Source organism: Caenorhabditis remanei, chromosome IV (assembly GCF_010183535.1).
Source record: "Caenorhabditis remanei strain PX506 chromosome IV, whole genome shotgun sequence".
Classification (NCBI taxonomy): Eukaryota; Metazoa; Nematoda; class Chromadorea; order Rhabditida; family Rhabditidae; genus Caenorhabditis; species Caenorhabditis remanei.
In genome coordinates, this window is record NC_071331.1 from 17898234 (window position 1) to 17924823 (window position 26590).

Consider the following 26590-nt stretch of genomic DNA (forward strand, 5'->3'; position numbering starts at 1 on the left):
TCTAAGCAGATATTCTAATTAGTTGTTCTTCTGGAGTGTCTTTTCACTCCAAATTCAAAATTTCAAGTAAGCTTACGGTCAGAGCAGTTAAGGGTTACACAAAAGAATAAAACAAAATTAGCTTTAAAACATTTTGAGAGCTCGAGGATTCTGAATCTTTAGTGTAAAATATTGGAAGCGACAAAGCCATTTTTCTCGATGCATAAATTTCTACTGAACAGCCAAACAAGCCCTTTCTTGTTAGCAGCTCAATCTACTAGTGTTTCAGTTCACCCTAGGATTTGCAGTATTTATTACAAAATGATGTGTGTTTTGTTTTCCTGGATCCTTCTCGTCGTCTCATTCTACCTACATGTTTTTGATGGCCACCCACTAAGGAGAGAACTTTGAATAATAATGAGATCCTCTATTGGATTCCTGGTTTTCCTCCTCTGTCAGACCAGAGAAAAGCACTTAATTTTTTCTGATGATCAAACAGGAAATGAATAGAAAAAGCGGACTTTGTAGTCATAAAAAGAGATCAATTCAAAGTGTTGAGCTTTTAAGGAGAAGGGTAATTAGAGAGAAGACGTCCGTCCACATGATGTGAAGAAGAAGGAAGACGTGAGAGTTGAGAAGAAAAGAGAAAAAATGTTTATGATTTCGAAGAGTGTTGAATTTGTGGAATTAGATACACATCCAAGCACCGTCTTGGTTTGGAAGGAGAGCCGAATGAGATGAATAGGGAGAAACATCCGGAGACGGACACTACTGGGGAGGAATCTATTGTGAGAGCACCGCACAGAGAACGGTGGATGTGGAAGAAAGATGAAGACGTCATCATCTGATGAAAGAAACAACTTGGAATACGGAAATAGAATTCATAAGGTGTTTGGAGAGGGGAGAAGGAACTCAAGTAACAAGATTCTAAGCAGCGCCAAGAGCTTGGTAAGCATCTTTAAAGGCAAAATGAGAAAATCTTACAATACAATGAGCAGCTCAGAAAATTTGTCAAGCGGCTCTACCTGACTTGCTAAGCAACTCCTGAGGTTAACTAAGCGGCCAGGAATGATATTTCACGCCCAAACCCTAATAAGCAGCTGCCAAATTTGTTGAACCTTCTGATAGAACCTTCTAGAAAACCGAAACCAAAGCTCTCGAGACTTATACATTATGCATTTCTCTCTAAAAGTACACATTATGAAATAAAACTTCTGCAGAACCACAAAAATCCACGTGTATATAACAAAGACGCATGACAAAAGGAGCAGCAAGGTGAGGGTGGAAATGAGCAACCATGGGACAGGTATATATTCTAGATGATGCTAAACAAAAACACATGATTTTCCTGGATTTTAGAGTAGATCAAAAAGAGCGAGACACAAAAAAAGAATGAGAATCCTTCGGATTCAAATTTAAATTTTGAAATTCAGTGAACCATTAAACACGGAACAAAACAATGGGGGATTGAATGTTTGAACGAAAAAAGAAAAAAAGGAGACAGAAGACATTTTCAGAATATTCAGAATTCATTCGGATGATGTCAAAGAGCGCGACAAAAAATTTCTGTCTGGCTGGACCTAGGATGTTGCCTAACAGGATCCAGCTGGATCGAGAAAAAAGAAGAAAAGAAGATGTCTGTCAGAAAAGTGACACGAAGGGAATAACAATCATACAAACTAAATGTCGGTAGACAAAACCAGAAGAAGGAAAAGAAGAAGAAGAATGTGAATTTGTAGTATCATGACACGTCGTCGAATCTCCGGAGATCGGATAATCGTACCTGAGGAAACGGGCGGTGATTCAGAAGTCGTCGTCACTTCACAAACAGAAAGAAGAAGTGATAGAGAGAGTGGAGAAGTGACAAGCAAACAACAATGTAGTAAGGTGTAATTTTTGATAAAATTTTTTGAAAAATAAGAATTTTGAGTTTTGATATAGGAAAAGGTTGAAAGAGGGAGGGTTCTGGAAATTGAGAAACGTGTGGTGGGTTGACTAGTCATCATTTTTTCAATAACAGTTTAGGGTGATTCTAGGAAATCGGAGTAAAGGGATTTGGAGCTGTAAACAATAACGGGTCAGAGAATAGCTGATCTGGATAAGAATATGGTAAAAGAAAACGGAAGTGTTATAAAGAAAAAGAACCGAAGAACTATGATCCATATCTCCAAGACCACCAAAAACTTTTCTCCGGCAGACACTTTTTGTTGCTTCCTTTGTTTTTCTCCTCTTCCACACTCCGAGTCAGACCACAAAAAATGTATCTTGACAGACAATGAATATCCATCAAAAACTTCCTATGGGTAAACAACTAAACAGAATATGGAGGCGACATGGCGTCACTCTGAAACGAGAAGCTAATTTCAAATTTCCATAAGCTTTCCACTCGGTTTTCTAAAAATACAACGACTGACGAATAAAAACGAGTAATCAGAGGAGAGAAAGATCATATTTTAAGGGATAGAAAGTGTCAATCCGTTTCTCACTAATTGGATGCTCTTGGCGCATCGTCGACCCAAAAAAAGAGAAATCCTTTTCTTTTTTTAGTAGAAAAAAGGGCTAATTGCGGTTACATGTACTAGTAGAGAACTGAAGATTTATCTCTTAAAAATGAGTAATAAGATGAGCCCTGGAAAAGGGGCGGAGTTACGATTCGAGCGATGCAAAAAAGTAATTGGGTCGTTTTATGAGGGTAATAGTACAAAGAATCATTGAGAAAGGAAATACGAAAAGGGTATTCTTTTGCAGAATGGACACAATTATATACGGGGATTTGTAAGGAGAAGAGGAGTTGGCATTTCGGAGAAAATTGGGATTGCTGGTGACGTGGTATCTAGAAAAAAATTGCAGTTGGAATATTGGAAAAAGTGGAGCTTATCAAGGGATCGGTTACAGTACCCTTTGGAACATTGACCCTTTCGGCTAAACTTTGAGCTCACACGAACAATTTGAATACCTAATATCCTTAACCTAAGCAGGAAGGAAACGACCATTTGCAAAAAAAAAAGAAAACATGTGTTAAAGAAAACAGAATGCGAGAATAGAAGAAGGGACAAATAGTGCATAATTGATGAGTGAGAAACGAAGGAAAGGATGGATTACAATGGTATCATTAGGGTAACTTTTTGAATGAAATGTCAAGATTGTGTATGATCTGGATGATCCTATTTACTACCCATTGGCTGGAATTTGTCATTTTTGTTGAGTTGACTTGAATTTGACTGAAAAAGAGAGGTTTCGGAGAAAACGGGATAAGAGAAGATCAAGGAATGGGTTGAAGATAATGCTATTCAAAATTGGGTTTTTGATCTGGACTTTTTGGAATTTCCGTCAGATTTCTAAGAAAATGACTGGACACCAAATTCAACTGAAGTCAACAGATTGACAAAATTAATGAAACATGGATTCTAGGAGATGGCACGTTTATTCTGCAATACGTTTCGAAGCCACGCCTTCTTGGCTGTAACTACCATACTCGCAAACCGGGCCGAAATGACTTTCTGGCTATTTTCGCGTTTTTGTCACTTTTTCCCTGGCCGCGGCACATTAACGAACCGCCATCCGGCCCGTAGCAGGTCGCAGACATAGAGCTCGCTGATATCTACATTTTGATCATAGCATTTCGTTTTAAGCGAGCTACGCGTCGGCCCGCTTTTGAAGTATGGTAACTACATTGCGAACGGTAATTCCAGATTTTGAACAAGATGAATCCTTCTCGAAAAGAGTCTTGTCAAACTCGAACTGGCTAACTCTTTTTCCGTCAAAAAGTTTTATAAATGTCACTGGATGGAATGTATACACACAACACAACACATCCTGAAAAATGAGACTAATTTCAAGTGTTAAAACATGAGTAGATGTCCGTAATAACCATCGAACATACGTCACTTGTTGGGAAGATGTTTTTGTTTAGATGAGGAAATTTGTGGATTTAGAAAGTGTTGGAATGCTGAAAGGAAGGTGGACAAAAGTGTTGGAATGCTGAAAGGAAGGTGGACAAAAGTATTGTTTCTAAAAGTTTTGTAAACTTTTAGAATGTACTATTCTTTTGCAAATTGCTCTTGTCCAAATGAACTGACATTTTCACCAAGATACGACACTACTAAAGCTATTGGAAATACCAATAAAGAACATACACAGCTATTCGGCAATAAAACTTCCTTCTCCTTGAATTGAAATAGGAATTAGTATTCGATGTTCAAGTTTTTTTGTGAAAGCGTCTGAAGATTACTATAGGGAAAGTCACGTAGAACTGGATGGAACTATGAGCAGCTCTGAGATAGGATCGGTAATTTAGGAAAAAGTAGGAGCAAGTTATGTTAGAAAAAGTATATTTTTCCAGAGCCTAGTTTTCTAGGCGCTTATACTATTTTGAAATGAAAATTATTCTGAAGTTTACCTAATTTTTCTCAGTCATTTCTATACTACAGAATCTTCTAGAGACTATAAAAACTTCACAAGTAAGAACTCTAGACATAAACTATACGAAAAGGTGACAACAACTAGAAGCTGAGCAACGGATTATTCATTTTCTCTCTTCCCAAAATTCCCTTAATGAGTCAATCCGAATGTGTGCACTAATTGAATACTTTCCATTGTTTTTCTCTCACCTAAATGATTCACATCACTCTTTTATTTTCGAAAGATCAGTGAGCATCGGTAGGAGACTCTAAACTATAGAATAAGTCACAAGTCATATTGGAGAATCACACAAAAAAGGGAAATATGGTGATAAGATAAAAACAATGTGTCTGTTTCTCGACAGGAAACACTGATATTGATTAGTTGTGAGTGAGTGTTGGAGCTCCAGTTCGAAAGGTTTTTGAACTTTCTGTTATTCTTGTTATGAAGGTTAGTGAATCGTTCTTTTAATCAATGTTCAAAAGAGAGGCGTCATTATTTATAAATCAATTATTTATTTTTATTTCTAAATGAATATTCTCGATGGAATTCTCAAGGTGAAACCTAGAAATCGTTAACTTGTGTGCTTTTTGACTGATTTCAGATGATACTAAAACTTTTAAGTGAAATTTTTTAATCATGATATTTGTTTTTAGACGCTGAATGCAAAAAGGGAATTCAGAAGAAAAATGCAAAAAAGAATCTTGTGAAACTCTTTTTCTTGTCTTTTTTTTGTCTTTTCTCGTTTTTTCAAGATGACAATTCAGCCGAATCACTAGAATATTCCAAAGTTAATTTGAAACTTGTCCTCTTGCTAAACGGCGCATTTTGGAGACTTGAAAAGGCGTTGTTCTTGAAAAGACAAATTTCCAAAAAAACTTGAAACACGTATCATCGATTTCATTTTTTCTGGACTGTGATAACTGGCAGTGACTCCAGAACTAATGATCCTAGAAGATTTCATTTCCGGAATACTTGTCACCCCCTTCAAAACAGTTTTAAGCTAAACCAAATCTGAACCAAATCCCATAAAAACAAGATCAACTTGCAGACATCAGCCGCCGTTCCAAATGCAATATTCGGACAGAATAGTTTTATGATTCGAAATGTGATCGAAGATCAAGGAAAAGTGGTTTTCATCTGTCTCATCACAGTTCTATTCTCAATTCTTCCCGTTGGATATTATATTGTTTTGTTGAATGTTCCAGAAAAGGTTATTCAAAACTTTATATTTGATAATTTCGAAAATATATTCGGGTTGAAATTAAGTCCAACCGAGGAGAGTTTGGTTTGGTGAGTGTGCTTGAATTCAGAAGTCTAACTTTCAAATTCGAAATTCCAGGTCTCTTACAGTATCCTCCCAAGGAGTGGGCGCTCTAATTGGATGTCTAATGGTCGGACCAATTTCTAAATATGGAGCGAAACACGTGTTAATGCGATGGAATAACGTCATTCTGATTGCCGGTTAGACAGAGAATTCGTGACGTCGAAAGATAGAAATTCTGAATTTGTAGGCTCACTTCTCATGTTTGTGTCCTATTGGATTTCGTTTCCAATTGCGTTTATAATTGGACGGATTTTGACGGGTAAGAAGAGAATAACAAAGTAAAGTGAAAAAGGGGATAAGTTGAGAAATTCCAAAATTCTCACGCTTTACTATGAGGGTGGTCATGAGACAAATTAGGAAAAGTTTCCGTAATTTTCAATGATCAGAAATCAGTGAAACTTGGATCTAGGGCCTTTTGAAACTGACAATGAGTTTCGGATTGTCACAAAAACAACTCTTGAAAAAGGACAAGCTTAACGATCTGATACATGACTATCAGAATCAAAAATGGAAATTTTAAGACCAAGGATCCAAAAACTTCCCCAAACATTTTCCGAATCTCAAATAATTCAATTTCCTTCCTGCAAAAACGACTTCCCTGTTAACTGAAGCATACTCATGACAAGTCTCGAGGATCTCCCTCTACCGAAAAATTCGAAAAATTCGAAAGAACAAAAAAAATTCCAGGAGTCTACACGGGGTTGGCATGTGCCTTCGCTCCGCTATATCTTCAGCAAGTGATTCCAAAAAATATCAAGGGATCGATGAGTTGCTTCTTGCATATTGCAGTGTGTTTTGGGTCTTCAATTGGAGCAGTTTTCTCACTTCCTTTCATGTTCGGTGACGAGGACACGTGGCCGATTCTGGTGGTGTTGCCAGCGTTTTTTGGTAGATTAGGACTTTTTGAAAGAAATAATGAGAATGAATTCCAGGATTCGTAATGTTGGGTGCCTCATATTTCATCCCTGACACTCCAAACAATCTCCTTCAAATGGGAAGATACACTGAAGCGATTGAGAGTATCAAGTAGGTTGTGAGATTCTCAATGGTGCCTGTTTTCTGGAAAAGAAGGAGTTTCAGATTCTACTATGATATCGAAGATAGTGATGAGGATGAAATAATAAAAGAGTATTGGGATATGGTACCGGAGGTAAAGTTTCAAAACGTCTAGGTTACTAAACGTCCGATTTTCAGATGCCCGAACAACTCTCCCTCTGCTCAGCCTTCATGAATTCCTCTATCCGACGTGGAATTCTACTTGGAATGGTTGTTAGTGCAACTCAAATATTCTCTGGAAGCATGGTCTCTATTTCCTATTCTACAGAGTTAGTTTTTCTGTTACATTACTCTGCTTGACTGTATTTTCAGAATGTTCCGAGCAGTGTCTTTCATAGATATTCTTGTTCCATTCCTTCCCGCCCTTGGCTCAATCATCTCGATTCTCCTAACCATCCCTGCTCTCCGTTGGGTGGAAACTCGTGGAAGACGACCCCTTCTTTTGAAAACTTTAATGTTTTGTATTGCTGCAAACGTATTTTTACTCATTTTCACATTGATGTCATCTGAAAGAACTGGATGGGCATCATGGGGATTCGCTGCCGCTTTCTTTATGTATGGAGTCGGTTATAATTTGGGAGTTGGACCAGTTGCCTACTTTTTACCTGCAGAATTAGTACCTCCAGAAGCTGCAAGTGCTAGTTTGGGTATGCTAGAAATTCTATGTTTATCAGAAAATTTGATTCGATTTCAGGGGCGGCTGTGGCAGTCAATTGGATATGTACAATCACTACAACCCTGTTTTACTATCCGCTGAGCAAGTTAGTAGGAGGATGGAGCTATCTGATATTTATTATTCCAACGTATGTTTCTATGAAACTAGTTTTTATTCTATTTTAATAATTTCAGTTCCTTATTCTCAATGATTCTGTGGAGATTACTTCCGGAGACAAAATTCCATTATAAGGTTTGTGGCGTTTCCCCCAATCAATAAATCCAAGTACTTTAAGGACTCTGATTTACAGATTGATCCTCTGGAAATCCGACTTCTCACTGATCTCGGACCGTCGATAGCTCCAAATTATGGAACTCTCGATTTGGATGAACCGACTTTGTTTTAATTTTCCTTCTTTTTAAAGAAATGTTTTCTAGATTTTAAATACTGGGCTTTCTTGTTCATAATAAATTAGTTATTTTTGAAAGATTTCTCTTAAAAATCAAAGAATTGCAACTGTTTTGTTCACATGTTACTTTTTTGGGACTCATACATAAGTAACAACGACACTCCGTTATTCCGTACGCGCGTGTTGTTTAGCGTAATCGCTTTTTCAAACAAAAAAAACCTCAGACTTCAATTCGAAGCTTTTTTCATCGATTTTCGCATTTTTTAAATTTTCTTTAAGATTTTCAGGCTAATAGATATTCTTCATAGCATTTAATTGGCCATCTTTCTCTGCGAATATCACGAAATGTGTGCTGTACAGCCTAGAAAAAACAACTCTGACGTCACTGGTTAACTAGTCGTTTTTAATCGATTTTCTTCAGTTTGTTGATTTTTCGGTTAATTTACAGAGAAATCTCAGTTTTCAATACATTGAGTAGCTAGAATCATAGTCTTGTTTGAGAAAGAAATCGTTTTCGGAAAGAATTATCAGTTTTTTAAAAAGAAAATTATCTTTTCCGCAAGTTTTCATTTTTCTTCTTGCTTTTTGCACTCTAAAAAAATTTTCGAGACTAAATTTTTGTTATTTTACTCTTTTTCTCCGCTTATTTCCACTTTCTAATGTAATGCTCTTATTTCAGTTCAAACTTCGAGGAATGTCGGACCATGAGGATGCATCGCGCGGAGCATCACCCGCATCATCCGCAGCATCATCACCATTGGCTCCAGTCTCTCCACGTTCAGATATAAACGCTCCACAATCGCCAACTGGGGATGTTGAAGACATATACAAGGGCGAGGTAAATTTATAAATCCCATTTTCGCATAATTTATTTCTCATACAGGATGAACTGCCAGAAGTGCCAGAGAGTCCAGGTGCTTCGAGTCCAGTTCGGAGAAGTCCTTCTCCAGCTAGCTCTGGACCACAAAGCCCATTATCACCTTCTCCAATCAAAACAGCGAAAATTGTAATAGACAGCGACGACGATTCAGACGGAGAGGGAACATCGAAAAAGCGAACACTCCTTGATTCGGATGCGAGTGACACAGAAGTACCGAAGAAGAGAATCATGTTCGATTCAGATGACTCTGATCAAGAAGAAGATAGCTCAAAGAAGGAGGCGGCTCGCAAGAACTTGTTCGGAGAGGACAGTGATGACGATGATGAAGATCGTCCGAAAAAGAAAGATGACGATTTGGATGAGCTGGTGAAGGGAAATATCGAGGAGGAAGAGAGACAAGAAAGCAGACCAGTATACGACAGTGATGATGACGACGATGGACCAAGACGTGGTAGAAATAACTTCGAATGGGATTTTGATAAGATGTTGGCAGAGAAGAAGGCTGAAAGAAAGAAGAAAACTCGTCGTGGAAAGGATAGTGGTATTGATATCATTAATGATGACGACGGAATGGTTTCAAGACTGACTGAAAGAATGAAACATGCAGCGAAATCTGATCGGAATGCAAATGTGGAGAGAAAACCGGCATTCCAGAAGATCAAGATGCTCCCAGAGGTCAAAGCAGTTATGCTCAGAGCTGGAATTGTTGAAGTGCTCATTGAAAACGGATTCATGAGTGCTCTCTCTGAGTGGCTGGCACCTCTTCCAGACAAATGTCTCCCGGCTCTTGATATTCGTATTACTCTTCTCAAGCTTCTTCACAATCCTCGGTTCTGGAAACTTGACAGAAGTACTCTAAAGCAGTCTGGACTCGGAAAAGCCGTCATGATGCTCTACAAACATCCGAATGAGACGAAAGAGAACAAGGCGATTGCCAATAAATTGATTGGTGAATGGGCGAGACCAATTTATCATTTGGACACTGACTACAGTACGGTATCGAGAAATGAACGGGAAGAGCGGGATTACGCGAGAATGCCGGAGAAGAGAAAGAAGAAATTACGGTAAGTATAGGTTCTGGAGATAATTTATTCTAATTTACTTATATTTCCAGTAGTCGAGAAGAAGAGCCAGAAGAAGAAGAGACCCCGAAGAAGCCAAGAATCAGAGATGCCGATGGGTTGGGATCGACTAAATCCTCGGATTTGAAGCCAGGAGACAAAGGATACATCAATCGAGCACGTGTGCCAAAACCATCTACGAAAGACTACGTCATCAGACCTGAATGGAAAGTGGCTGGAGCATTCAAGGGGGTAAGAAAACTTAAACTTATTTATTTATTTCTTAGAAATCTAATTTGTTTATTTCCAGGAGAAGAAGGCATCTGGAAGCAACCGGTACGATCAAACACTCCGTGATTTCCAAGAAAGAACCAAGAAATCAAAGGCTAATCGCCTTGTCAAAGTATCTCTCGAAGGAAGAAACATGGGAATTTAATCACAAAATATTATAATAATTTTTCTATTCGAACTGCTTTTCCATTTTTCTCACTTTTTCTGTCTATTTGTCCCGTATATAAATTGTGTTCCAACTGGATAATCATCTGTTCTTTTTTCTTTATTTGTATTAAATTTGTTTCAAACAATATGGTTTTTCCTCAGATTCTCTCTTCAAAATCTCCTTCCCGTGGATATATTCCTTGGTCAAACTGGCCCCCGGGGGGACGGCCGAACAAGTGTTTCATGACAAGTGCTGCTGCTCCCTCAATCACTTATCAGTATCTCTGTGCTCTCTCTTTCCCACTGCAATACTCTCTAATCACTCGGAAGAGCATCCTGAAGATTTGCTCACAAAGCTTGCCGTTTTTCCCGCGTACCCCTCTTCTTCCTCTACCGGGGCAGCATCACCTCCGATTTCTATGTGAATATTTTGTTTTCGTCAGCTTTTTCCCCGCTTTCCTGAATGGGTGGTTCATTATTAATTCATTCGAAAACAGGTGTTCACTTCTGAAAAGAGAGAGCTACATGTTATAAACCATAATAGAAAGTGGTTTTCCGAAAAGAGAATGCAATTTGAGGAGAGACGGAAAAGAAGCGAGAAGGTAAACACCGGAAAGTGTTCATCCGATGAATCGAATTGGAAAAAGATGGAGGAGGCCTTTTTTTTCGATTTTCCCTCCGTTCCCACATTGATTTTTGACTGGTTTTACCAGACGGCGCTGGCACCGAAATAGAACATTTCGATTGTTTTCTGTTTCGAGAGTTTTTGTAGAAAAGTTCTTCGAAAACATGTTTCAAATATTTTTATTACTGTAAAAACTGTTTCGACATTTTCTCGCACTTTATAGCTTTTTCTTGAAACTTTTCCCTAGCTTTACTGTATTTTCTCTTCTTTTCCATTTTCTCGCATACGAAATTTCCATCTAGTTTCGTCTCCATTTCTTCGCAGTTTTTGACTTTTTTCTCACTTCAAAAAGAACAGATGGCCATCGTCGTCGAAATTCGTCGCCTTAATCTGGCGTAAAGCCTACCACGGCAGGTTCTTCTCGCATACCAAATTCCCATTTTACGGGGCACACCCTTGCCCCGCCAAGAGGGTGTATACGCCCTGTAGGCACACACAGTCTTTTTACGGAAAAAGAAACGTCTTCTTCTTCTTCTTTCTCTATGTCCAGGTATGAATGTCTAACACCCTCCACGTGTTTCTGTACTCTCTCATCACCCATGACTACTGCTGTACTGCTGTGTGTTGTCACTCTCCGAGTTATTGTACACTCCTGCGGGAAGAAAGAGAAAGAAACACATTCACTCTTCGTTCTCCTTTCGATTTCGTATTTCTATTTTTACAGTTTTGTTACAGAATTTTCAGTTCGGGGCTCACTTCTTCTTGTTCTTTTTCCTTCTCCATATCTCTTGAAGGCGTGGTTCACATGACAATAGTGAAGAGACGAGCGTAAACCAGAACTAATATTGCAGTACTAATTGTCTCAAAAAGATTCGTTACGCTGATAAAGATGCGTCTTCCTCCTTTCGATTAAACAACAAAAAAAGGCGTTTACTGTCTTCTTTTTTCTTCAAGGAATCTGAAATAGACCTTTTCTGTCCAAAAGAACCTATTGTCCAACAACCTAAACTAGGCCATTACCATAGCATTAGCCTATTTCCACTTCCCATTGCCCTCACCATCTCTTTCTATAGACTATTCCAGTTTTCTCGTAACAAGTTATTTTATTTCGTTATAACTTGGTCAGGTATGCGCTGCGTTCACTTTATTTGCAGTTTGTCTAATTGTTGATAATCCGCATTGTGCGCCGAATCGTCCTCCCGGGGCAGTAGAACAATGCACTTTTTTCTAGTTGATGGTGTTGGAATGTGTAAGGAATCTAATTGACATTTAGTGTTCCGGAACTGAAACTTTTTTCCAAAGGTTCTGATAACCCACCGCATGTCAATCAAGCCTCTAAACTTTATAGTTCCTCCGTCACCTTCAGTTTTTATGTATTCATATCAATATAAAAACGGCAACACTTTTTGCCAGCGCTCGTCTCTCACGAGGTTTTTCGTCAGTTTTTGCCCCATTTCTATTCGAAATGATAAGCAAATTCTCAACTCATTGTGGCCTATTTGTGTGTTGGCTCCTCTCCACAGAAATGAAAATTGTGTCGTCTTTTTTGAAACAAATGCTTTCTCTTCCCAATTTTTGGTCGACTCGTGTCCTCTCGTTTTCTGTCTGTTACCAGATTGAAGGGAAGACACAAAAAGAGGGAGAAGAACCAATTGAAATTATCCAATTCTCTTCTATCTGGTCACTATGTGGTTGAAAAAGAGACACAAAATAAGAAGAAGAAGAAGAAGAAGATGGCTTGTTTCAAAATGTTTCCAAACATGAAAAAGAGCATCATTGCTTTTTCCACTTTTCTTCTTCCTTCCTTTTTCCAAAATTTCAAATCTTCCCGCTTTTTTCTTTTTTCGCCCTCCTATTGTGTTTCTGGAGAGAAAGAATGGACCCTCTCCCGTTCCCATGTTCGAATCGGAGACGCAGACATTCAAAGAAATTGCATATGTTACGCCATCATCATCAGTGTCTTCTGAAGAAGAAGCACCAGAAGATGAAGAAGATGGGGAAGATGGAGGCAGAAGTTGATAGATGTGTAATTTCTCCCCCTACTTCCTCTACAACCCCGTTTTCCTCCGTCCATTTCCCTCATTCCAACATCACGTGGATCCCAAAAAGTTTGACGAGAAGTAATATGATGGGTTGAATGAATGGCTACTCAAAACGAGAGAAATATGTTTTGGCACCTCGTGTTTCTCACCTTGGAGATCTGTTCTTTACTCTTTTTTTGGAAGCTTGGAGAACCTGCTTAGCAACATTTCCTTCCTAAAGTTTTACTTGTTCTGATACTCGTTGAAACAACTTTGATTGAGGTTGGTGTTCTGGAATTTCTGAAAAAAGAAAAAATCCATTCCAAAAATGAAAGAGAAAAACTAAAAATGGTTTTTTTCTAAATCTCTGCGTTCCCAATTCCAATACAATTGAAACCACCCACACACATCAATTTTCTCCAATTTCCACTTGAAAACTCGAAATCTTTGCCCTTTTGTCTTCATCTCTGACGCCTCATGTCCTTAGAATTCGAATCCCATATTCCAAATCCCAAAAAAAACATCTTATCGTATGCGTCCTCTAACGCCTTTCCGACAACACAATTAATAGTGACCCCATTAAACCATGCCCAGGTGTTTTTTCTCTTCTTTTTTTTCGAAATTCCATTCGGAAAGTGTACATGGGCCCCGTCTTCTTCATGCCGAGACGTCCTTTCCACGTATCGGATTTCAAGGTTTCTTCGAGACGTATTTTCGTATTTCTCTTTCTTTATATTCTTTAATCCTTAAACTTTTTGAGTCGAATTCTGAATTTCGAATTTCTATCCAAAAGGAAATCGTACCAGGTCAATCACCGTTTCATTTCTGATATCTCCTCCTCCTTTCCTCCAGAACTCTCTTCAAAATAACAACAGCTGACCCCCGATCATCAACTTCTCTCCACTTTGGCCTGGCTATCTGTTGCCCCTCTTTTCCAACTCGACCCCCGACAACATTCTTCTCGTTGCACAAACGTTTTTTTTTCATCTGCTTTTGCTCCATTCAACCCAAAGAGTTGCTTTTTTCTTCTCTTCCGAAACAAAAATTCTTTCCCTTGTTCCTAGAAAGTTTCTGGGGTCGTCGGTTCTATGCTCCTAAATGGCCCTCGTTTTTTTTGACGAAAAGGAAAAGAGAGTTCTGTCGTTTTTTATTCTCGTCTCGACGGGTTTCCTGGTTTGAATGGGGACACGAGATGTGGGTTTTTGGTTGATTTCCAGACTATTATTCTTTTTGTTTTGAGAAAACCTTTGGTAGAAGTTATGAGGAGGTGAACTTTCTGAGATTTTTCATAGAAAAAGTCTTACTATTGGCTGAAATTAAAAAAAAAAGATAACCTGGGAAATTGCTTTCTCCGTTTTTTAAGCTCTAGATAATCCAAAAAATCCGGATTTACTGATACCTTTTTTAGCAACTTTCACTAGTAGGTATTGTTAAAAAATATATCCCAGACTTCAGTTTTTTTTCCATATTTTTTAACAAAAAATTTCAAAAATCAACTCCAAAACTATGCTATTTGGTTCTCTCTTTTTTCCACTCCTAAATTCGTCAAAAAAAATTTCTATATTGTTTGCGGAAATGACTAAGAAGGTATAGTGGGTGCACTATGTTTAGTCATTTTTCTTCCCCTCCTCTGTCTCGTTTTCTTGTTTTCTCTACTTTTCGCGCACTTGGAAATACAGATTCAGAAAACCATGTGTTTCTGTCTGTTTGTATGTGTGACTGACGACCTTTTCTGTCTTTGCTACCTCCTTTCTCTTTCATTCGCTCTCTATCTCTCTACGTCTTTTTTTTTGATTTGAGGAAAATCGGCATGACATAAATCAGAATAGGCGTTTATTGTGTTCTGTAATTTTCGTGTTTTTTTTCAAGCTGAAAATCTCTTTTTTCCAGGTAAAACCTCAAAGAAAACAGAGTCACTGGGACACAAAAGAAGAACTACAATTTTGATATATTTTGCATAAAGAAATGAGTATTCTGAGTGAAATTCTCAGTACAGGACATGTTGATGAAGAATTATTGGCAGCACTTGATGATGATCAGAAGCAATTATTATTCTGCCAGATGAGAAGTGAACAAGTTCGAAAATGGGAGATGGCAGAGGCGGAATTCGAACGGACGGGTCCGTTGAATCGAAAAATGAAAAAGAAAGGATTGAAATGGCTGACGGGAGTTGATGGAGAAGTATGGGTGTGGGTTATGGGCGATCATGAACAGGTGAGTTTTTTTTCTTTAACATGGAAAAAATAGAAGACATCTATATTTTAAAAAGTAAAAATGATCAGTTTGAAAGTGGGTGAGTTGGAAAAGCTTCTTCTTGACATAATTCCCGTTGTCCAAGTCAATAATTTTCCATAGAAAAAATAGGTTACGGTAAGCGACGTCATACCGCGAACACCATCACGGCAGAATGCAGAGATTTCAAATTCAATTTTTTTGCAAATCTTCCAAAGCATACCCGTCTTTCTTTCGAATGATCTTTTTCTTAAAAAGATTATTAAAAATTTGGTTCTAAAACAAAAATAACCCCTTTTCAGGATAAAACGATAGATGAAATACTCGAAGAAGAAAGTCGAGAAAAAGCCCACGCCTTGGCGATGCGGGAGCTACGAGCCGGTGCTTCTGATTCCGATGAAGACGCCCTGATGGCACAACTGAAAGGATTACGGGTTGTCGGATCACAACCTCACGAGAATTATGACAATTTGTATAACAACGACCTAACTGGGACATCCCCTCTACTTTTATTCCAACCACCAAAACCAATTCTCACTCAACCTCCACAAATTGTGACAACAACTACTGTATCTAGCTACTCAACTCCCCAGCCGCAGAAAGCGCAGTTGGTACGCGGAGAGAAACCGCCTGTACCATCGAAACCAACGACTGGATACTTTGCAACATTCACATCCAACCCACAAACAACAACTACTGTATATGATTTGGCGCCAACGACAGCTTCCACAAATGGATTCGGTGGAAATACATATCAGAATAGAATGCAAGAAGCTCAGAATACAAATGGCGTCCGAATGCGTGCTCCTCGGATAGACGACGGTCGACGAGAGGAAGAAGTTCAAAAAAGAGAATCAGAAATATTCCAAAGTTTAGTAGAAGAACGCGAACGGCTTCAGAGAGAAGCGGAGTTGATCGAAGACCGCGAGAAGACACTTTGGGAAGAACGAGAGAGGAAAGCTCGTGAAGCAGAGCATGCGCAACGAGAACTAGCGCAAAAAGCACGGGAAAAACATCAACAAATGATCCGGACGAGTACGAGTATTTTGCCGGCGTTAAAGGATCACAAGGCTGGAAGTTTACGGGAAGCAATGTAAGTTTTTGAAATGAATAAAATTTCTAACAAAAAGTCGAGTTCTAGAAAAAATCTTCCTCGACCTCCGAAGCCGAAGTCGCGAGCAGCGATAATTGAATGGTTTCAAAAAGAAGAACTTCCACGTGGTACTGGTCTCGATCCGAAGACAAGAGCACCGGCGCCATGGTTTCATGGTATCATTTCGAGAGATCAATCGGAAGTTTTGCTGACACATAAACCAACTGGATCCTTCCTGGTTCGAGTATCCGAACGGATTTGGGGGTGAGATTCAGGGAATTCTTCTTCTTCAAAACTCACTGAAATTATTTTCAGATACACAGTTTCCTACGCTGCACGCGATGGATCGTTCAAACATTTTTTGGTAGAGAAGATACCAGAAGGTTATCAATTTTTGGGAACAAATCAAGTTGTTCACGATGAACTTTTTGATTTGGTTGCTTATCATGAGGTATGATTGTCGTAAAATATTCTGAATTTGAAAATATGTATTCCAGACAGCACCCATAACAGCGAAAGGCGCTGAAATACTGAAATGGGCGGTGGGACAACCAACAAGGCCCGCCGATTACTCAGATCTCATCCCAGAATCACCAATACATTACAATACATATTCATCTCGCAGTATTGTTCGAACCATACCAACAACGATATTGAATGGACCAGTTGGCCGTTTTTGATAGAAAGAAAAATTAATCATTATTAGCAGTCAAACTCACACCATTTTTTTGCCATTTCTCACCCGATTTCCCCCCTAATATAATTGTTAATTTGTAATCTGTATTGGAAAAGTTTGTTATTGGATATTCACTCTCTTCTGATACAAATTATTTTTATGTCTGTCCATCCTGTTGTTCATAAGACTTGTTGTATTTCAATTTCCCCTCCTTTCCTACTGGTATATTGCTCAAAAACACGTTGATTACACACTTCTGTTATTAAGCCTCAGGTGACGTATTATTAACCCGCCTTATTCCATTTCCCCTCTTCTTCTTCTTTTTCGAGATGTCTCCACTCACAACCTCTTTTATATTGAAATTACGAAACCCCAGTGCTCTCTCTTTGTCTCTCACTCTCTCTCTCTCCCTCTCACTCCTTCTACACCATTTATCAAACGATCTCACCCGAATGTTTTCCATCGAGAAAGTTCATCTTTTCTTGAAGATGCCATCTATGAGGCGCCCGTGTGAGTGTGATGCAAACGCGCTCCATTCATGCCAGAGATTCAGAGGCTGTCTGTCTGCTTTTTGCGATCTGAAATCAGAAAACAAGTCTCATGCTCTCAAATTGCACTTAAAGCTCTAGAGCTCGAAATATTTTGAGAATCTAGTGCGATATGTTGCTTTTTTAAAGATAATTTTAGATCTAGAGATTATCTAAATCTGGCATTAATCCGCGTTTTCCTCACACTCGTAACTCGGCTGATAAAAAGTGAAGAACCGAAATTTTATCAAAGACGAAACGGGTTTCTTTCTGATCTATGTCCTTATTGTAAATTTTCTGGAGACACATTGCCCTCAATCTTTCCCAATATTCATTTTTGTTCTAGTCCTTTGTATGTTCGAATTCTGATACTACATCTCTCAATCTGCCTCCACACTCGATAATAAAGAGTAACATTTTTACCTGAAAACAAAGTTTCAGTTACAAAAAATTTGTTCGGTGGTCAACACAAAAAGTATTTTCGGAGAGTGAGAAGAATGGAGAAGAAATCAGAAGAAGGAAAAGAAGCATTCAGAATGTTTCCGATTGGAGATGAAGAAAGTTCACAGCTATTTACAACTGCAACTGAATGTGTCAACACTGTTGTCGATTTGAAGAGAAACGGACAAATGATAAAAGAGAAAGATGTAGAAGAGCTGGTTAAAAAACTGAAAGGTATTCACAAATAAAAAATAGTTTCCCTCATTTTTAATTTTTAGCTGAAGAAATGAATTTTTCATTCATACAACAACAGTCTGCTGGTGCCGCTATTATTATTTCTGCTCGAATCGTTCTTCCAGGATCAAAGAAATTTTTTGATTTGGAAGCATTGGTTCCGTTATTTATTCAAGCACTCGAAATGGTTTCCAGCTTTGAGAAGGTAAAAAAATACCGTACCGTGATGATTCAAATCGTGCCGAAACCCACAGCACAAAACAATTACTTGCGCCTTTAAATTATATGTTCTTCAAAAAAATTCTCTGTTCCAAAATTTTCGTTTTCAGCTCGAAGGATTCAGATGGAGACATGTACATCCACTATTTCAATTTTATGTCGAAGAGATCCCCAATCACTCCGGTGCTCAACATTTTTTGGAGCTTCTGCAGAAAATTATGGACGTAATGAAGCTTTCACCGACTGTCAACGATGGTAATTTTGTTATCTTTTCTACTATTTATTAATCTTATTTCAATTATAGATTTTTTCTCATATAATAACTCAATGGCATTGGCTCGTCTTATCGTCAAAATGAATGAAATAATTAATAACCAAGACGGAGATTTGGAAATTCGAAAACGGGCGGTCGTGCTGTTGCACTCGATGGTGAAGCAGTGTCCACCGGAACGAGCATCTACAGTTTCATTATATTCGAGCGGATTATGTACTGCTGTCGCCAAACTTTTAAAAGGAGGCACAAACATCCCCAGTTTAATAAAAAGCGCACTTTTAGTAAGTGCTGTTCACATTTATTTTTCTTCAATAAATATTTTTGCAGCTCTTCAAAGACCTCGTCATTCTGGTTTTCGCCGACAACGCTGTGAAATTAGATACAAAAACTATCAATTGGGATGAATATATTCCACAAGTTCACAATTACCTTCGTGGACAAACCGAGGAATGGAGAACAACTGGATCAGAACATATTCAACAGTGTATTCGTGATTCTCTTTCTTCTTACATGAATCATCGAAGTTGGGATGTGAAATTAGCAGTTTGTGAAATGACGCTTGAAATTCAAGAAGCGTGTAAAGATCTGCTGAAGGAAAAACTTTATGGATGTCTGATGAGTTTGTATATACATTTGAGATACGATCAATCCACACAGTGAGTTAATTTTCTATTTCTATGAAAGCTTTAATATGTTTCAGATTCCAAGAAATCGGAAAAAAGGCTCTTGAACTGGTGAAAAACAAGCGGAAAGCTGAAGAATTTTTCTACCAGCAACTGGATATTCATATCTCTCGTCTACCAGTCAGAACTCATAATGAGGATGGATTACCAGAAATTAATATTGTCAGTGCCATCTTGACTGCTCTAGGTGATAGCGTTCGCTTGCTATCGACTACTGGCTCAAGAACTATGGAAGCGTTGCTGAAAAGTCTTGCCGATAGTATTGTAATTGATAAGAGAAAGATAATGATTACAAGCGACGTAGCTATTGAAAATATCGAACAAGCACTGAGAAAAATGAAGTTGCAATATGATGTTACCCATTCTGCCATCGCACAAATCTGTCAGATTCTAGCAGATCTTGGTGGAATTGAGGTTGTCGATATGGTGCATAATCTGATGAGAATGGAATCACCTGGAAAAAGAGCTTCATATCATATCATACTTGCTCATCTACTTTCTTCACTCAAAACATCCGACACGCCTTCTGATGATCCAATCATTCTAATGCTTGCCGAGTATTTAGTACTCGAGACTAACAGATCTTGCATTATCAAGTTGAAAGAAGACACAAAACCCGAGTCGCATCAATTTGAAATCGACTGGAGTACTTGTGTGGAGAGTCTCAGTTTGACCAATTTGGCATTATGTATGAGATTTATCGGACAAACCGTAAACAGGTCCCATGTAAGTTAGAAGACAGTATTTTCTAATTTTGGTTTAAAATTTCAGATCTCCACACAATGCCTCTGTACAGTTTTGATGCAAACCACTTCTCAGTCTTGGATTGTTTCGGAATCTGCTCAATTTGCATTGAAAATTATCGCAGAAGAGTCATCAAGAGATCAGAAGAAAAAAGACGATCCAGACGCTGTGGAGCGTCTTATTCGAAGATACAGTAGTCATATTCTGAATCGAGTCTCCCTGGCGTGCACTTCTTCTACGAACTATCACATGGCTCCGATTCTATTTCAATCATATCTGGCATATGGGGAAATTCCCGATCATTTTAATGTTTTCAAAGTTATTGTGGAGAAAATGTTGTATGCGTTGGATCGAAATCAACAGGTGTGAGTTAGGAATAACTTCTGAATAATCAGAATTCGTTTTCAGCAATACTCATACTCTCTACTTCAAGCCTTGTTGTTTTTCATGGGTTGTATGAACAGAGATTATCCGAACCATGAACCATTGTCACCTCCGAAAGATTCAGAAGACGAAAAGGATCTTCCCACTCCACAGCATATCATCGTTGAACAGATTCTTCTTCGAACAAAACATATGTTATCTTCCGAACACATCCCTGTCAAAATCATAGTTCTACGGTTGTTATCTCAAGGAATCGAGTTCATGAAATTGTATGATGACATGCTACTTCCAATGATTCATCAGAATTGGTTCGGATTGATGGCAATCGCGAAAGAGCTTGAGCCAAACACGCTAGGCGCGGTGATCGATCGAGTCGTTGATATGGCTGAAAAATCGGGAACTTTTGTGCATAACAAGATCCTGAAGGAGTTCTGGCCGCTTGTTGAAACGTACTTCATGAAGCAGATTTCAAGAAGGTAATTCCATAATTGTGAGACATGTTTATCTTCAATTTCCTTACTTTCAGAGAAGAATTCAGTCACACTTCTGAATTCGCTGTGACCACCAGATTCATCAACTCGATTCCACGAATCATTGCGAACGCTGGAATCACCGAAAAAGAAGCGAAGAAAACTTTCATGAAAATAATCAATAATTCGATCGAAAACAAAGGAAAATTTGCATTTTATTGTGATAAACAAAAGAAGATCATTGATGCATATTATAAGGAGGGAAAATCAGTTTATGACGAGTGAAAAGTTAAATGTGATAATCGAAAATATTATGTGTTCTTGCCTCCCAGTGTGATCTTTTTGTAAATTTGATACAATCTGTCGTAATAAATTTTATTTAACGCCCTTTTCCCCAATTCCTCGTTGTTCTGTAATGGCATTTCCACCACTTTGTTCTTTTCCTTCCAATTTCAGAGGATATAATTATCATGTTCCAATTCCAGAATGCAAATTCTGCCGTATCATTTCGAAGGAGAAGTTGTCCGTGGATTCGGACGTGGTGGAAAAGAGCTCGGATGTCCGACAGCCAATATGGATGACACAGTTATCGAGAATCTTCCAGAAGGACTCAAAGTCGGAGTATATTACGGAAAAGCGACATTCAAAGGAAACACGTATAGTATGGCGATGAGTGTCGGATGGAATCCGCAATATCACAATGAGAAGAAGACGGTGGAAGTTCATTTGATCGATTACGCCGGTGGCGATTTTTATGGGAAAAGATTGAGTGCAGTCATCGTTGGATACATTCGAGATATGAGAAGTTTCGCGTCGTTGGGTAAGGAAGCTATTTTTAGAGCGGCAGATTTAAAAATTCTGCTAAAAATAGTGAGAGCAGCGAACCGAAAAATACGAGATTTTTGAAGATTTGGTGTTTGGCTTGTAGACTTTGACAGCATATTTAAGACTTAAAATAATTTTTTCAGAAGAACTGAAGACTGCCATCGCGAAAGACATTGAAATCGCACGTCGTGGAACCACCGAACAAGGAAAACTATAATTATCTTTTCGATATATTGCATGCATAATTCTCTCTTCACTCACTTTTCATTCTCTTCCCCATTCTTGATCAATCAGGTTGTGCAATCACTTACTGAATTATAACTCAGTTTCATTCCATAATAAAATGGGGTCATTATTATTAAATTAGAAAGAGAGAGAGACAGACAGAAAGAGATCATTTGAATCGGATACAACTTTTTTTTGACAGAGCGAAAAGATGAAAACGGGATACAAAGAGAAAGAAAGACGGGATGTGGTGAAAACAGATATTGAATTGTTTTTTTTTGAAAATGAATGAAAAAAAGGAAAAATTGAAAAGAGAAACAAAAAATGAATGGAATGAGATACCCGAATGAGAAGGATGGTTTTGGGATGCAGTGACTGGAGGACTAAGGGCGTAAAATCTAGGCAGGAGGACAGTTTTTGGAGCACTAATGATTGGAAAGAGGCGGAGACAAACGACAGATTTCATCAGCATAATCCCATTGATTTGAGATTTTTGGCAATGATCATGTCGAGACAGGCGTCCAGCACGAATTGGACGTTGTTCGTGTCGGTGGCACAGGTGTGGTGACAGTAGATTTCACGTTGGGAGGATCTGAAAATGTGTTGGAAAATTGAGATTTTTGCAGTTGCGCTTCAGTGAAAAGTAAAAAAACATGTGCTTTTAAAAACAATTAGCACGGCACGCTTCTTACAACCGTGCTCTACTGAAAACGAAGAAAATTGTGTGCGAAATTGAGGGACTAAGTGACATTTTTCAAGGGCATGTTGTTGGAGTGCGGTTGTAAGAACTGCGGCGTGCTAATAGCAAGACTAATATCAGATTCGTTAGAGCGAGTTTTCTAAATTTAAGTATATCTACAGAACTCACCGATTCAACTGCTCAAACTTCCACTGAATATAGTTGATACACTCCGTTTGATTCTGCTGTCCCTTGTATTCTGGGAAGCATACGGTAAGTGGAGAACGAACGATCTTCTCGGCGAACAGGTCCTGAAACAAATTAGATCAAAATTTTGATTTCATGGACAGAGTCTCACCTTCTTATTCAAGAAAAGTATGAAGTGAATGTCAGCGAACCATGGACTGTTGCAGATCGAATCGAACAGTTTCAGGGATTCTTGCATTCGGTTCTGCAAATTTGATTTTCAGATTTCAAAGGTCAGATTTCAGATTTGATTCAAAACTAACCGTGCAATTATCCTCTCTCAACGTCTGATCGTATTCTGAGAGTGAGGAGATGAAGATGATCGCATTTACATTATCGAAACAATGGATCCACTTCTTTCGCTCAGATCGTTGACCTCCCACATCAATAACTCTGAATGTCAGTCCTTTCAGCTCGAACAGAACTTCTGTGATTCCAGTCGTTTTTATTCTAGTCCTCAGAAGATCTTGTTCACTTGGAACGTAGTTTGGAGAGGAGAGACGTGGTAGGTTGTCAAGGAAACTGAAAAAAAGACATTGGTTTTACGAATCTGAATTCGAAATGTCTTACTATTTAGCGGAATCATCAATCTGGTATTCATTACTCCTTCGATAGCATTCCCTCACACCAGGATCATGCCATAACCTCTGCATCGCCTGTGCTAATTCTTCTGTCAGTTCTTCTTTGTTGGCGTGTACTGTGGCAAATACTAGTTGAGAGTCTCGCTGGAAATATTCAAATCTTGAAATTGAAGTCTTATCTTTCTATCACTAACCACTCGATCCGGTTCGCCATATTCGATTTGTAAATGGAACATTGCTCTGAGAATCGATAGCATACTGTGAATACAATTCGAGTAGACGACGGGTCGAATCATCTCAAGATCTTGTTGTGAGAATCCATCTTTGTGTAATATCCTCATTTGTTTTAATATTGTACTTTTTCCACTCTCTCCGGCTCCTGAAATTTGAATTTTTGAGGGCTTTGTGGCCGATTGGAAATGATTGACATTGAGGATATGCCATTGAGTCAAAATTTGTTTCACAGTGACTCCGTGACACACTGTAAGAATTCGGTTTCAGCCAAAATTTCACCAGTGTTAATTGAAAAAAACCGATCCATACCTATTCTCAATTGCAAAAACAAGTAATTTATCCCCCTTATCGTCTTATTAGTCTCCTATTTTAACACAAATCTCTTTGAGTGAGATTTGAACAGCAAATTCACCGCCTGATACTCAATATCACCTGTTCTAATATAGGGACTAAAATAGATTGTGCTTCTAATCAACGATGATGTTTCATTGAATACAGGTGCATTCTGTCTAGCTATGAATCTTAGAAAACTGGTAGCACCCCCGTTTTGACATCACACAGGGTCTCGGGATGAGTAGTGAAAATAAACGCGCTCCGCTGAAATCAGCTAAAATTTTAGCGCGAAATTCAAAATAGTTTTTTATTTTAAAACTTAATTTTTTTATTTAATAGAATTGATCTTGAAAATATGCGAGGCAGTCGAAAAACTGGCCAAAAATGCGGGAAAACTGGCATAAATCGGCTCAAAAACTGGTCGATTAAGCTGCGTATCAAAATGCCACAGTGAAACAGCGAATTGCAAAAATTGAAATTTGAATTTGCCGCCAATGTCTAGTGGAGCGCATACGATTTCACTACTCAACCCTAGACCCTGTGACATCAAGATTATGCAGTTGTTTTGCAAAAAAAGATGAAACATGTCCTTTCACACAATTATTTCCGCTGTTTGACGTCACAACACCTCGTCTTCTCCCGAAAAACTCTTTTTTTATTAGCTCCCCTCAGCGACACCATGCCTTCCAATTAGTTAGTAAGAGATGGGAGAGGAGGAAAGGGGACGTATGTGCAAGAGAGAAAGCAACACGAATTTGTAAAATGATACATTTTGGTGGGAGTTGTTGTAGAAGGAGAGGAAAAGAATGAAACATGGGAATATTTGGAGGAGTTTTGTGTTTCGGTAGGCAGGATAAAGTGGATGTGTTCGGGGGCTTGATAAATCAAGATGAGTGTGCTCTAGAGTTGATTGAATGGTCTAGACTCAGAGATACTTCTGGGCTCAGAGCAGCTTGAGTGAATACCTGTGGTTAGGTGATGTCACGAGCTGAAAGGGAAGACTCAAGACATTTGGAACTGAAAAATTTTGAAACCAAGGCGTTTCCAAACTGAGCACAAGTCGTTAAAATGAATAACTAAGTATTCAATGCCCTCTGTAATTAGAGTCACTAAAACTAGAGTTTTAACAAAAATGAACGAGAATCAGTTTAAAATGAAACGGACCTTATGTGATCTACCCGTAATAGAACCAGTATTAAAGGTGGACGGAGGTCATATTTTTTATTTCAGATTATGATAATTAAGAAAATTCTAAGAAACTTTCATAATTGGAGCACATGCTAAAATTCTCCTTCTCCTGACTCAAAAGGAGCCTTCGTGAAAGAGTTTTCCCACGCGAGTTTTGTCCACCGTGTAGTCCTCTCGGACACTTTTTTTCAACAAAGTTTCGTGTTTTTTTCAATTTATATCTCAAAAAAAAAAAATTCCTTTAATCAAAATCGAAGGATTCTTAAATGGCTTGTACGGTTCCAACTCGTACCGGTTCTAATACGGTCAGTTCTTATTCAGACTACTCTCATTGACACCATGTTTGCACAGAGCGCTTATGATTCAGAACATCAACAATTTGGACTTTCTTTTTTTCCGATTTCCCATTTGTTTGGATTCGAAATCCGGAGTCTGGGGTCCTACTTCCAGCTTGATGCATTATTTTATCGCACCCAGACTGTCCGTTTTTGTCTTTCCAGTAAGAGATCTCATGCATAGGCCATCATGTTACTGATCTAATCAAAAAGAGCATAACATTTCTTTGCAAAGATAAATAAAAGATGGGCTATCCCCCCATTTAACCGGAAAAAGAAAAGGGGGGATTACTCGGAAAATGAATGAATTACGTGATGAGAGAAGTCTATTTTAGTAAATGATCATTAATTCAGACTAGACTATTTTAGGTTCATCATTAGTGAGACGGGGGAAGACGCTGTTTGATTTTTGATGGGTAGAAGGCACCTTTTCATAAATAATAATAATAACTCTGCTCTTGTTCGAATTCTCTTTTTCACCCACAAAAAACGTTGTTCTGTTTTTCCTGTCCCCCTTGTCTTACTTTGCATCGTCTAAAGTGTGTCCACGCGGATCAAATTACAAAGGACGTCGTCCCTTCTCTGAGTTGGGTGAGAAGTCATGTTCCCCACATACCTAATAGTAGTAGTTTGATGATTCGAAGACTCATCGATTGATCCTTTTTGATTTGCTCATCGATTCGACGATTTAGGCGTTTGCCCTCTTTCTGATCTTTACTCGTGCAGTGACCCATTTAGTGCTGAAATTAAGAAATTAAATTGAAGTTGGGATGAGAATGGTGGAAACGTTGAAATCAAGAGATCATAGAACACATAGAAGTGAAAAAACACTAACAAGCATTTATGAATCAGAAAAATGGCTCTTGTGGGATGGTCTAGACGCCGGAATTTCAGAATTACAGCGAAAAATTATACGGTTAGGGTTCTGAAATTCTGAATCTGATTTCATTTTATTTATCACAAAAACAATAACACAAACACAAAAGTTTTAGTAGCAATTTCAAAAATAAAGACTTCAAATTTCATAAAATTGGACATTTAGAAACTGATGTATTTTGGAAATGAGGAAGAATCGTTGCGCTAAAAGATGAAGGACAAGCAATTAGGATTATGCA

At 38.4% G+C, this 26590-nt stretch overlaps 7 protein-coding genes across 7 annotated transcripts; 5 read left to right on the top strand and 2 right to left on the bottom strand.

The window, feature by feature from the left end:
• Positions 1 to 5476: 5476 nt before the first annotated feature.
• GCK72_014982 (uncharacterized protein) lies at positions 5477 to 7824 on the top strand (the record flags this gene model as incomplete). The annotated part of the gene is made up of 11 exons (XM_053730560.1): positions 5477 to 5673; positions 5723 to 5844; positions 5895 to 5966; positions 6395 to 6595; positions 6640 to 6733; positions 6788 to 6857; positions 6902 to 7032; positions 7076 to 7410; positions 7458 to 7566; positions 7613 to 7670; positions 7714 to 7824. The coding sequence occupies 11 exons, from the start codon at positions 5477 to 5479 to the stop codon at positions 7822 to 7824; spliced, it is 1500 nt and encodes a 499-aa protein (XP_053585332.1).
• A 678-nt stretch (positions 7825 to 8502) lies between these two features.
• Positions 8503 to 8937, bottom strand: GCK72_014983 (uncharacterized protein; the record flags this gene model as incomplete). The annotated part of the gene is made up of 1 exon (XM_053730561.1): positions 8503 to 8937. The coding sequence occupies one exon, from the start codon at positions 8935 to 8937 to the stop codon at positions 8503 to 8505; it is 435 nt and encodes a 144-aa protein (XP_053585333.1).
• GCK72_014984 (uncharacterized protein) lies at positions 8522 to 10204 on the top strand (the record flags this gene model as incomplete). Its single annotated transcript, XM_003089759.2, has 4 exons — positions 8522 to 8665; positions 8711 to 9771; positions 9822 to 10020; positions 10079 to 10204. The coding sequence occupies 4 exons, from the start codon at positions 8522 to 8524 to the stop codon at positions 10202 to 10204; spliced, it is 1530 nt and encodes a 509-aa protein (XP_003089807.2).
• Positions 10205 to 14817: 4613 nt separating this feature from the next.
• On the top strand, positions 14818 to 16857 carry GCK72_014985 (uncharacterized protein; the record flags this gene model as incomplete). Its single annotated transcript, XM_003091122.2, has 5 exons — positions 14818 to 15066; positions 15387 to 16177; positions 16226 to 16441; positions 16493 to 16628; positions 16675 to 16857. The coding sequence occupies 5 exons, from the start codon at positions 14818 to 14820 to the stop codon at positions 16855 to 16857; spliced, it is 1575 nt and encodes a 524-aa protein (XP_003091170.2).
• Positions 16858 to 17877: 1020 nt separating this feature from the next.
• GCK72_014986 (uncharacterized protein) lies at positions 17878 to 21114 on the top strand (the record flags this gene model as incomplete). The annotated part of the gene is made up of 9 exons (XM_003108688.2): positions 17878 to 18055; positions 18100 to 18260; positions 18385 to 18529; positions 18579 to 18829; positions 18876 to 19204; positions 19249 to 19957; positions 20003 to 20338; positions 20384 to 20835; positions 20886 to 21114. The coding sequence occupies 9 exons, from the start codon at positions 17878 to 17880 to the stop codon at positions 21112 to 21114; spliced, it is 2790 nt and encodes a 929-aa protein (XP_003108736.2).
• A 201-nt stretch (positions 21115 to 21315) lies between these two features.
• Positions 21316 to 21871, top strand: GCK72_014987 (uncharacterized protein; the record flags this gene model as incomplete). Its single annotated transcript, XM_003091127.2, has 2 exons — positions 21316 to 21649; positions 21798 to 21871. 2 exons carry the CDS (start codon positions 21316 to 21318, stop codon positions 21869 to 21871), a joined length of 408 nt encoding a protein of 135 aa, XP_003091175.1.
• A 473-nt stretch (positions 21872 to 22344) lies between these two features.
• Positions 22345 to 26209, bottom strand: GCK72_014988 (uncharacterized protein; the record flags this gene model as incomplete). Its single annotated transcript, XM_003091119.2, has 7 exons — positions 22345 to 22471; positions 22748 to 22869; positions 22917 to 23009; positions 23068 to 23326; positions 23375 to 23529; positions 23580 to 23764; positions 26092 to 26209. 7 exons carry the CDS (start codon positions 26207 to 26209, stop codon positions 22345 to 22347), a joined length of 1059 nt encoding a protein of 352 aa, XP_003091167.1.
• Between the last annotated feature and the right edge of the window lie 381 nt (positions 26210 to 26590).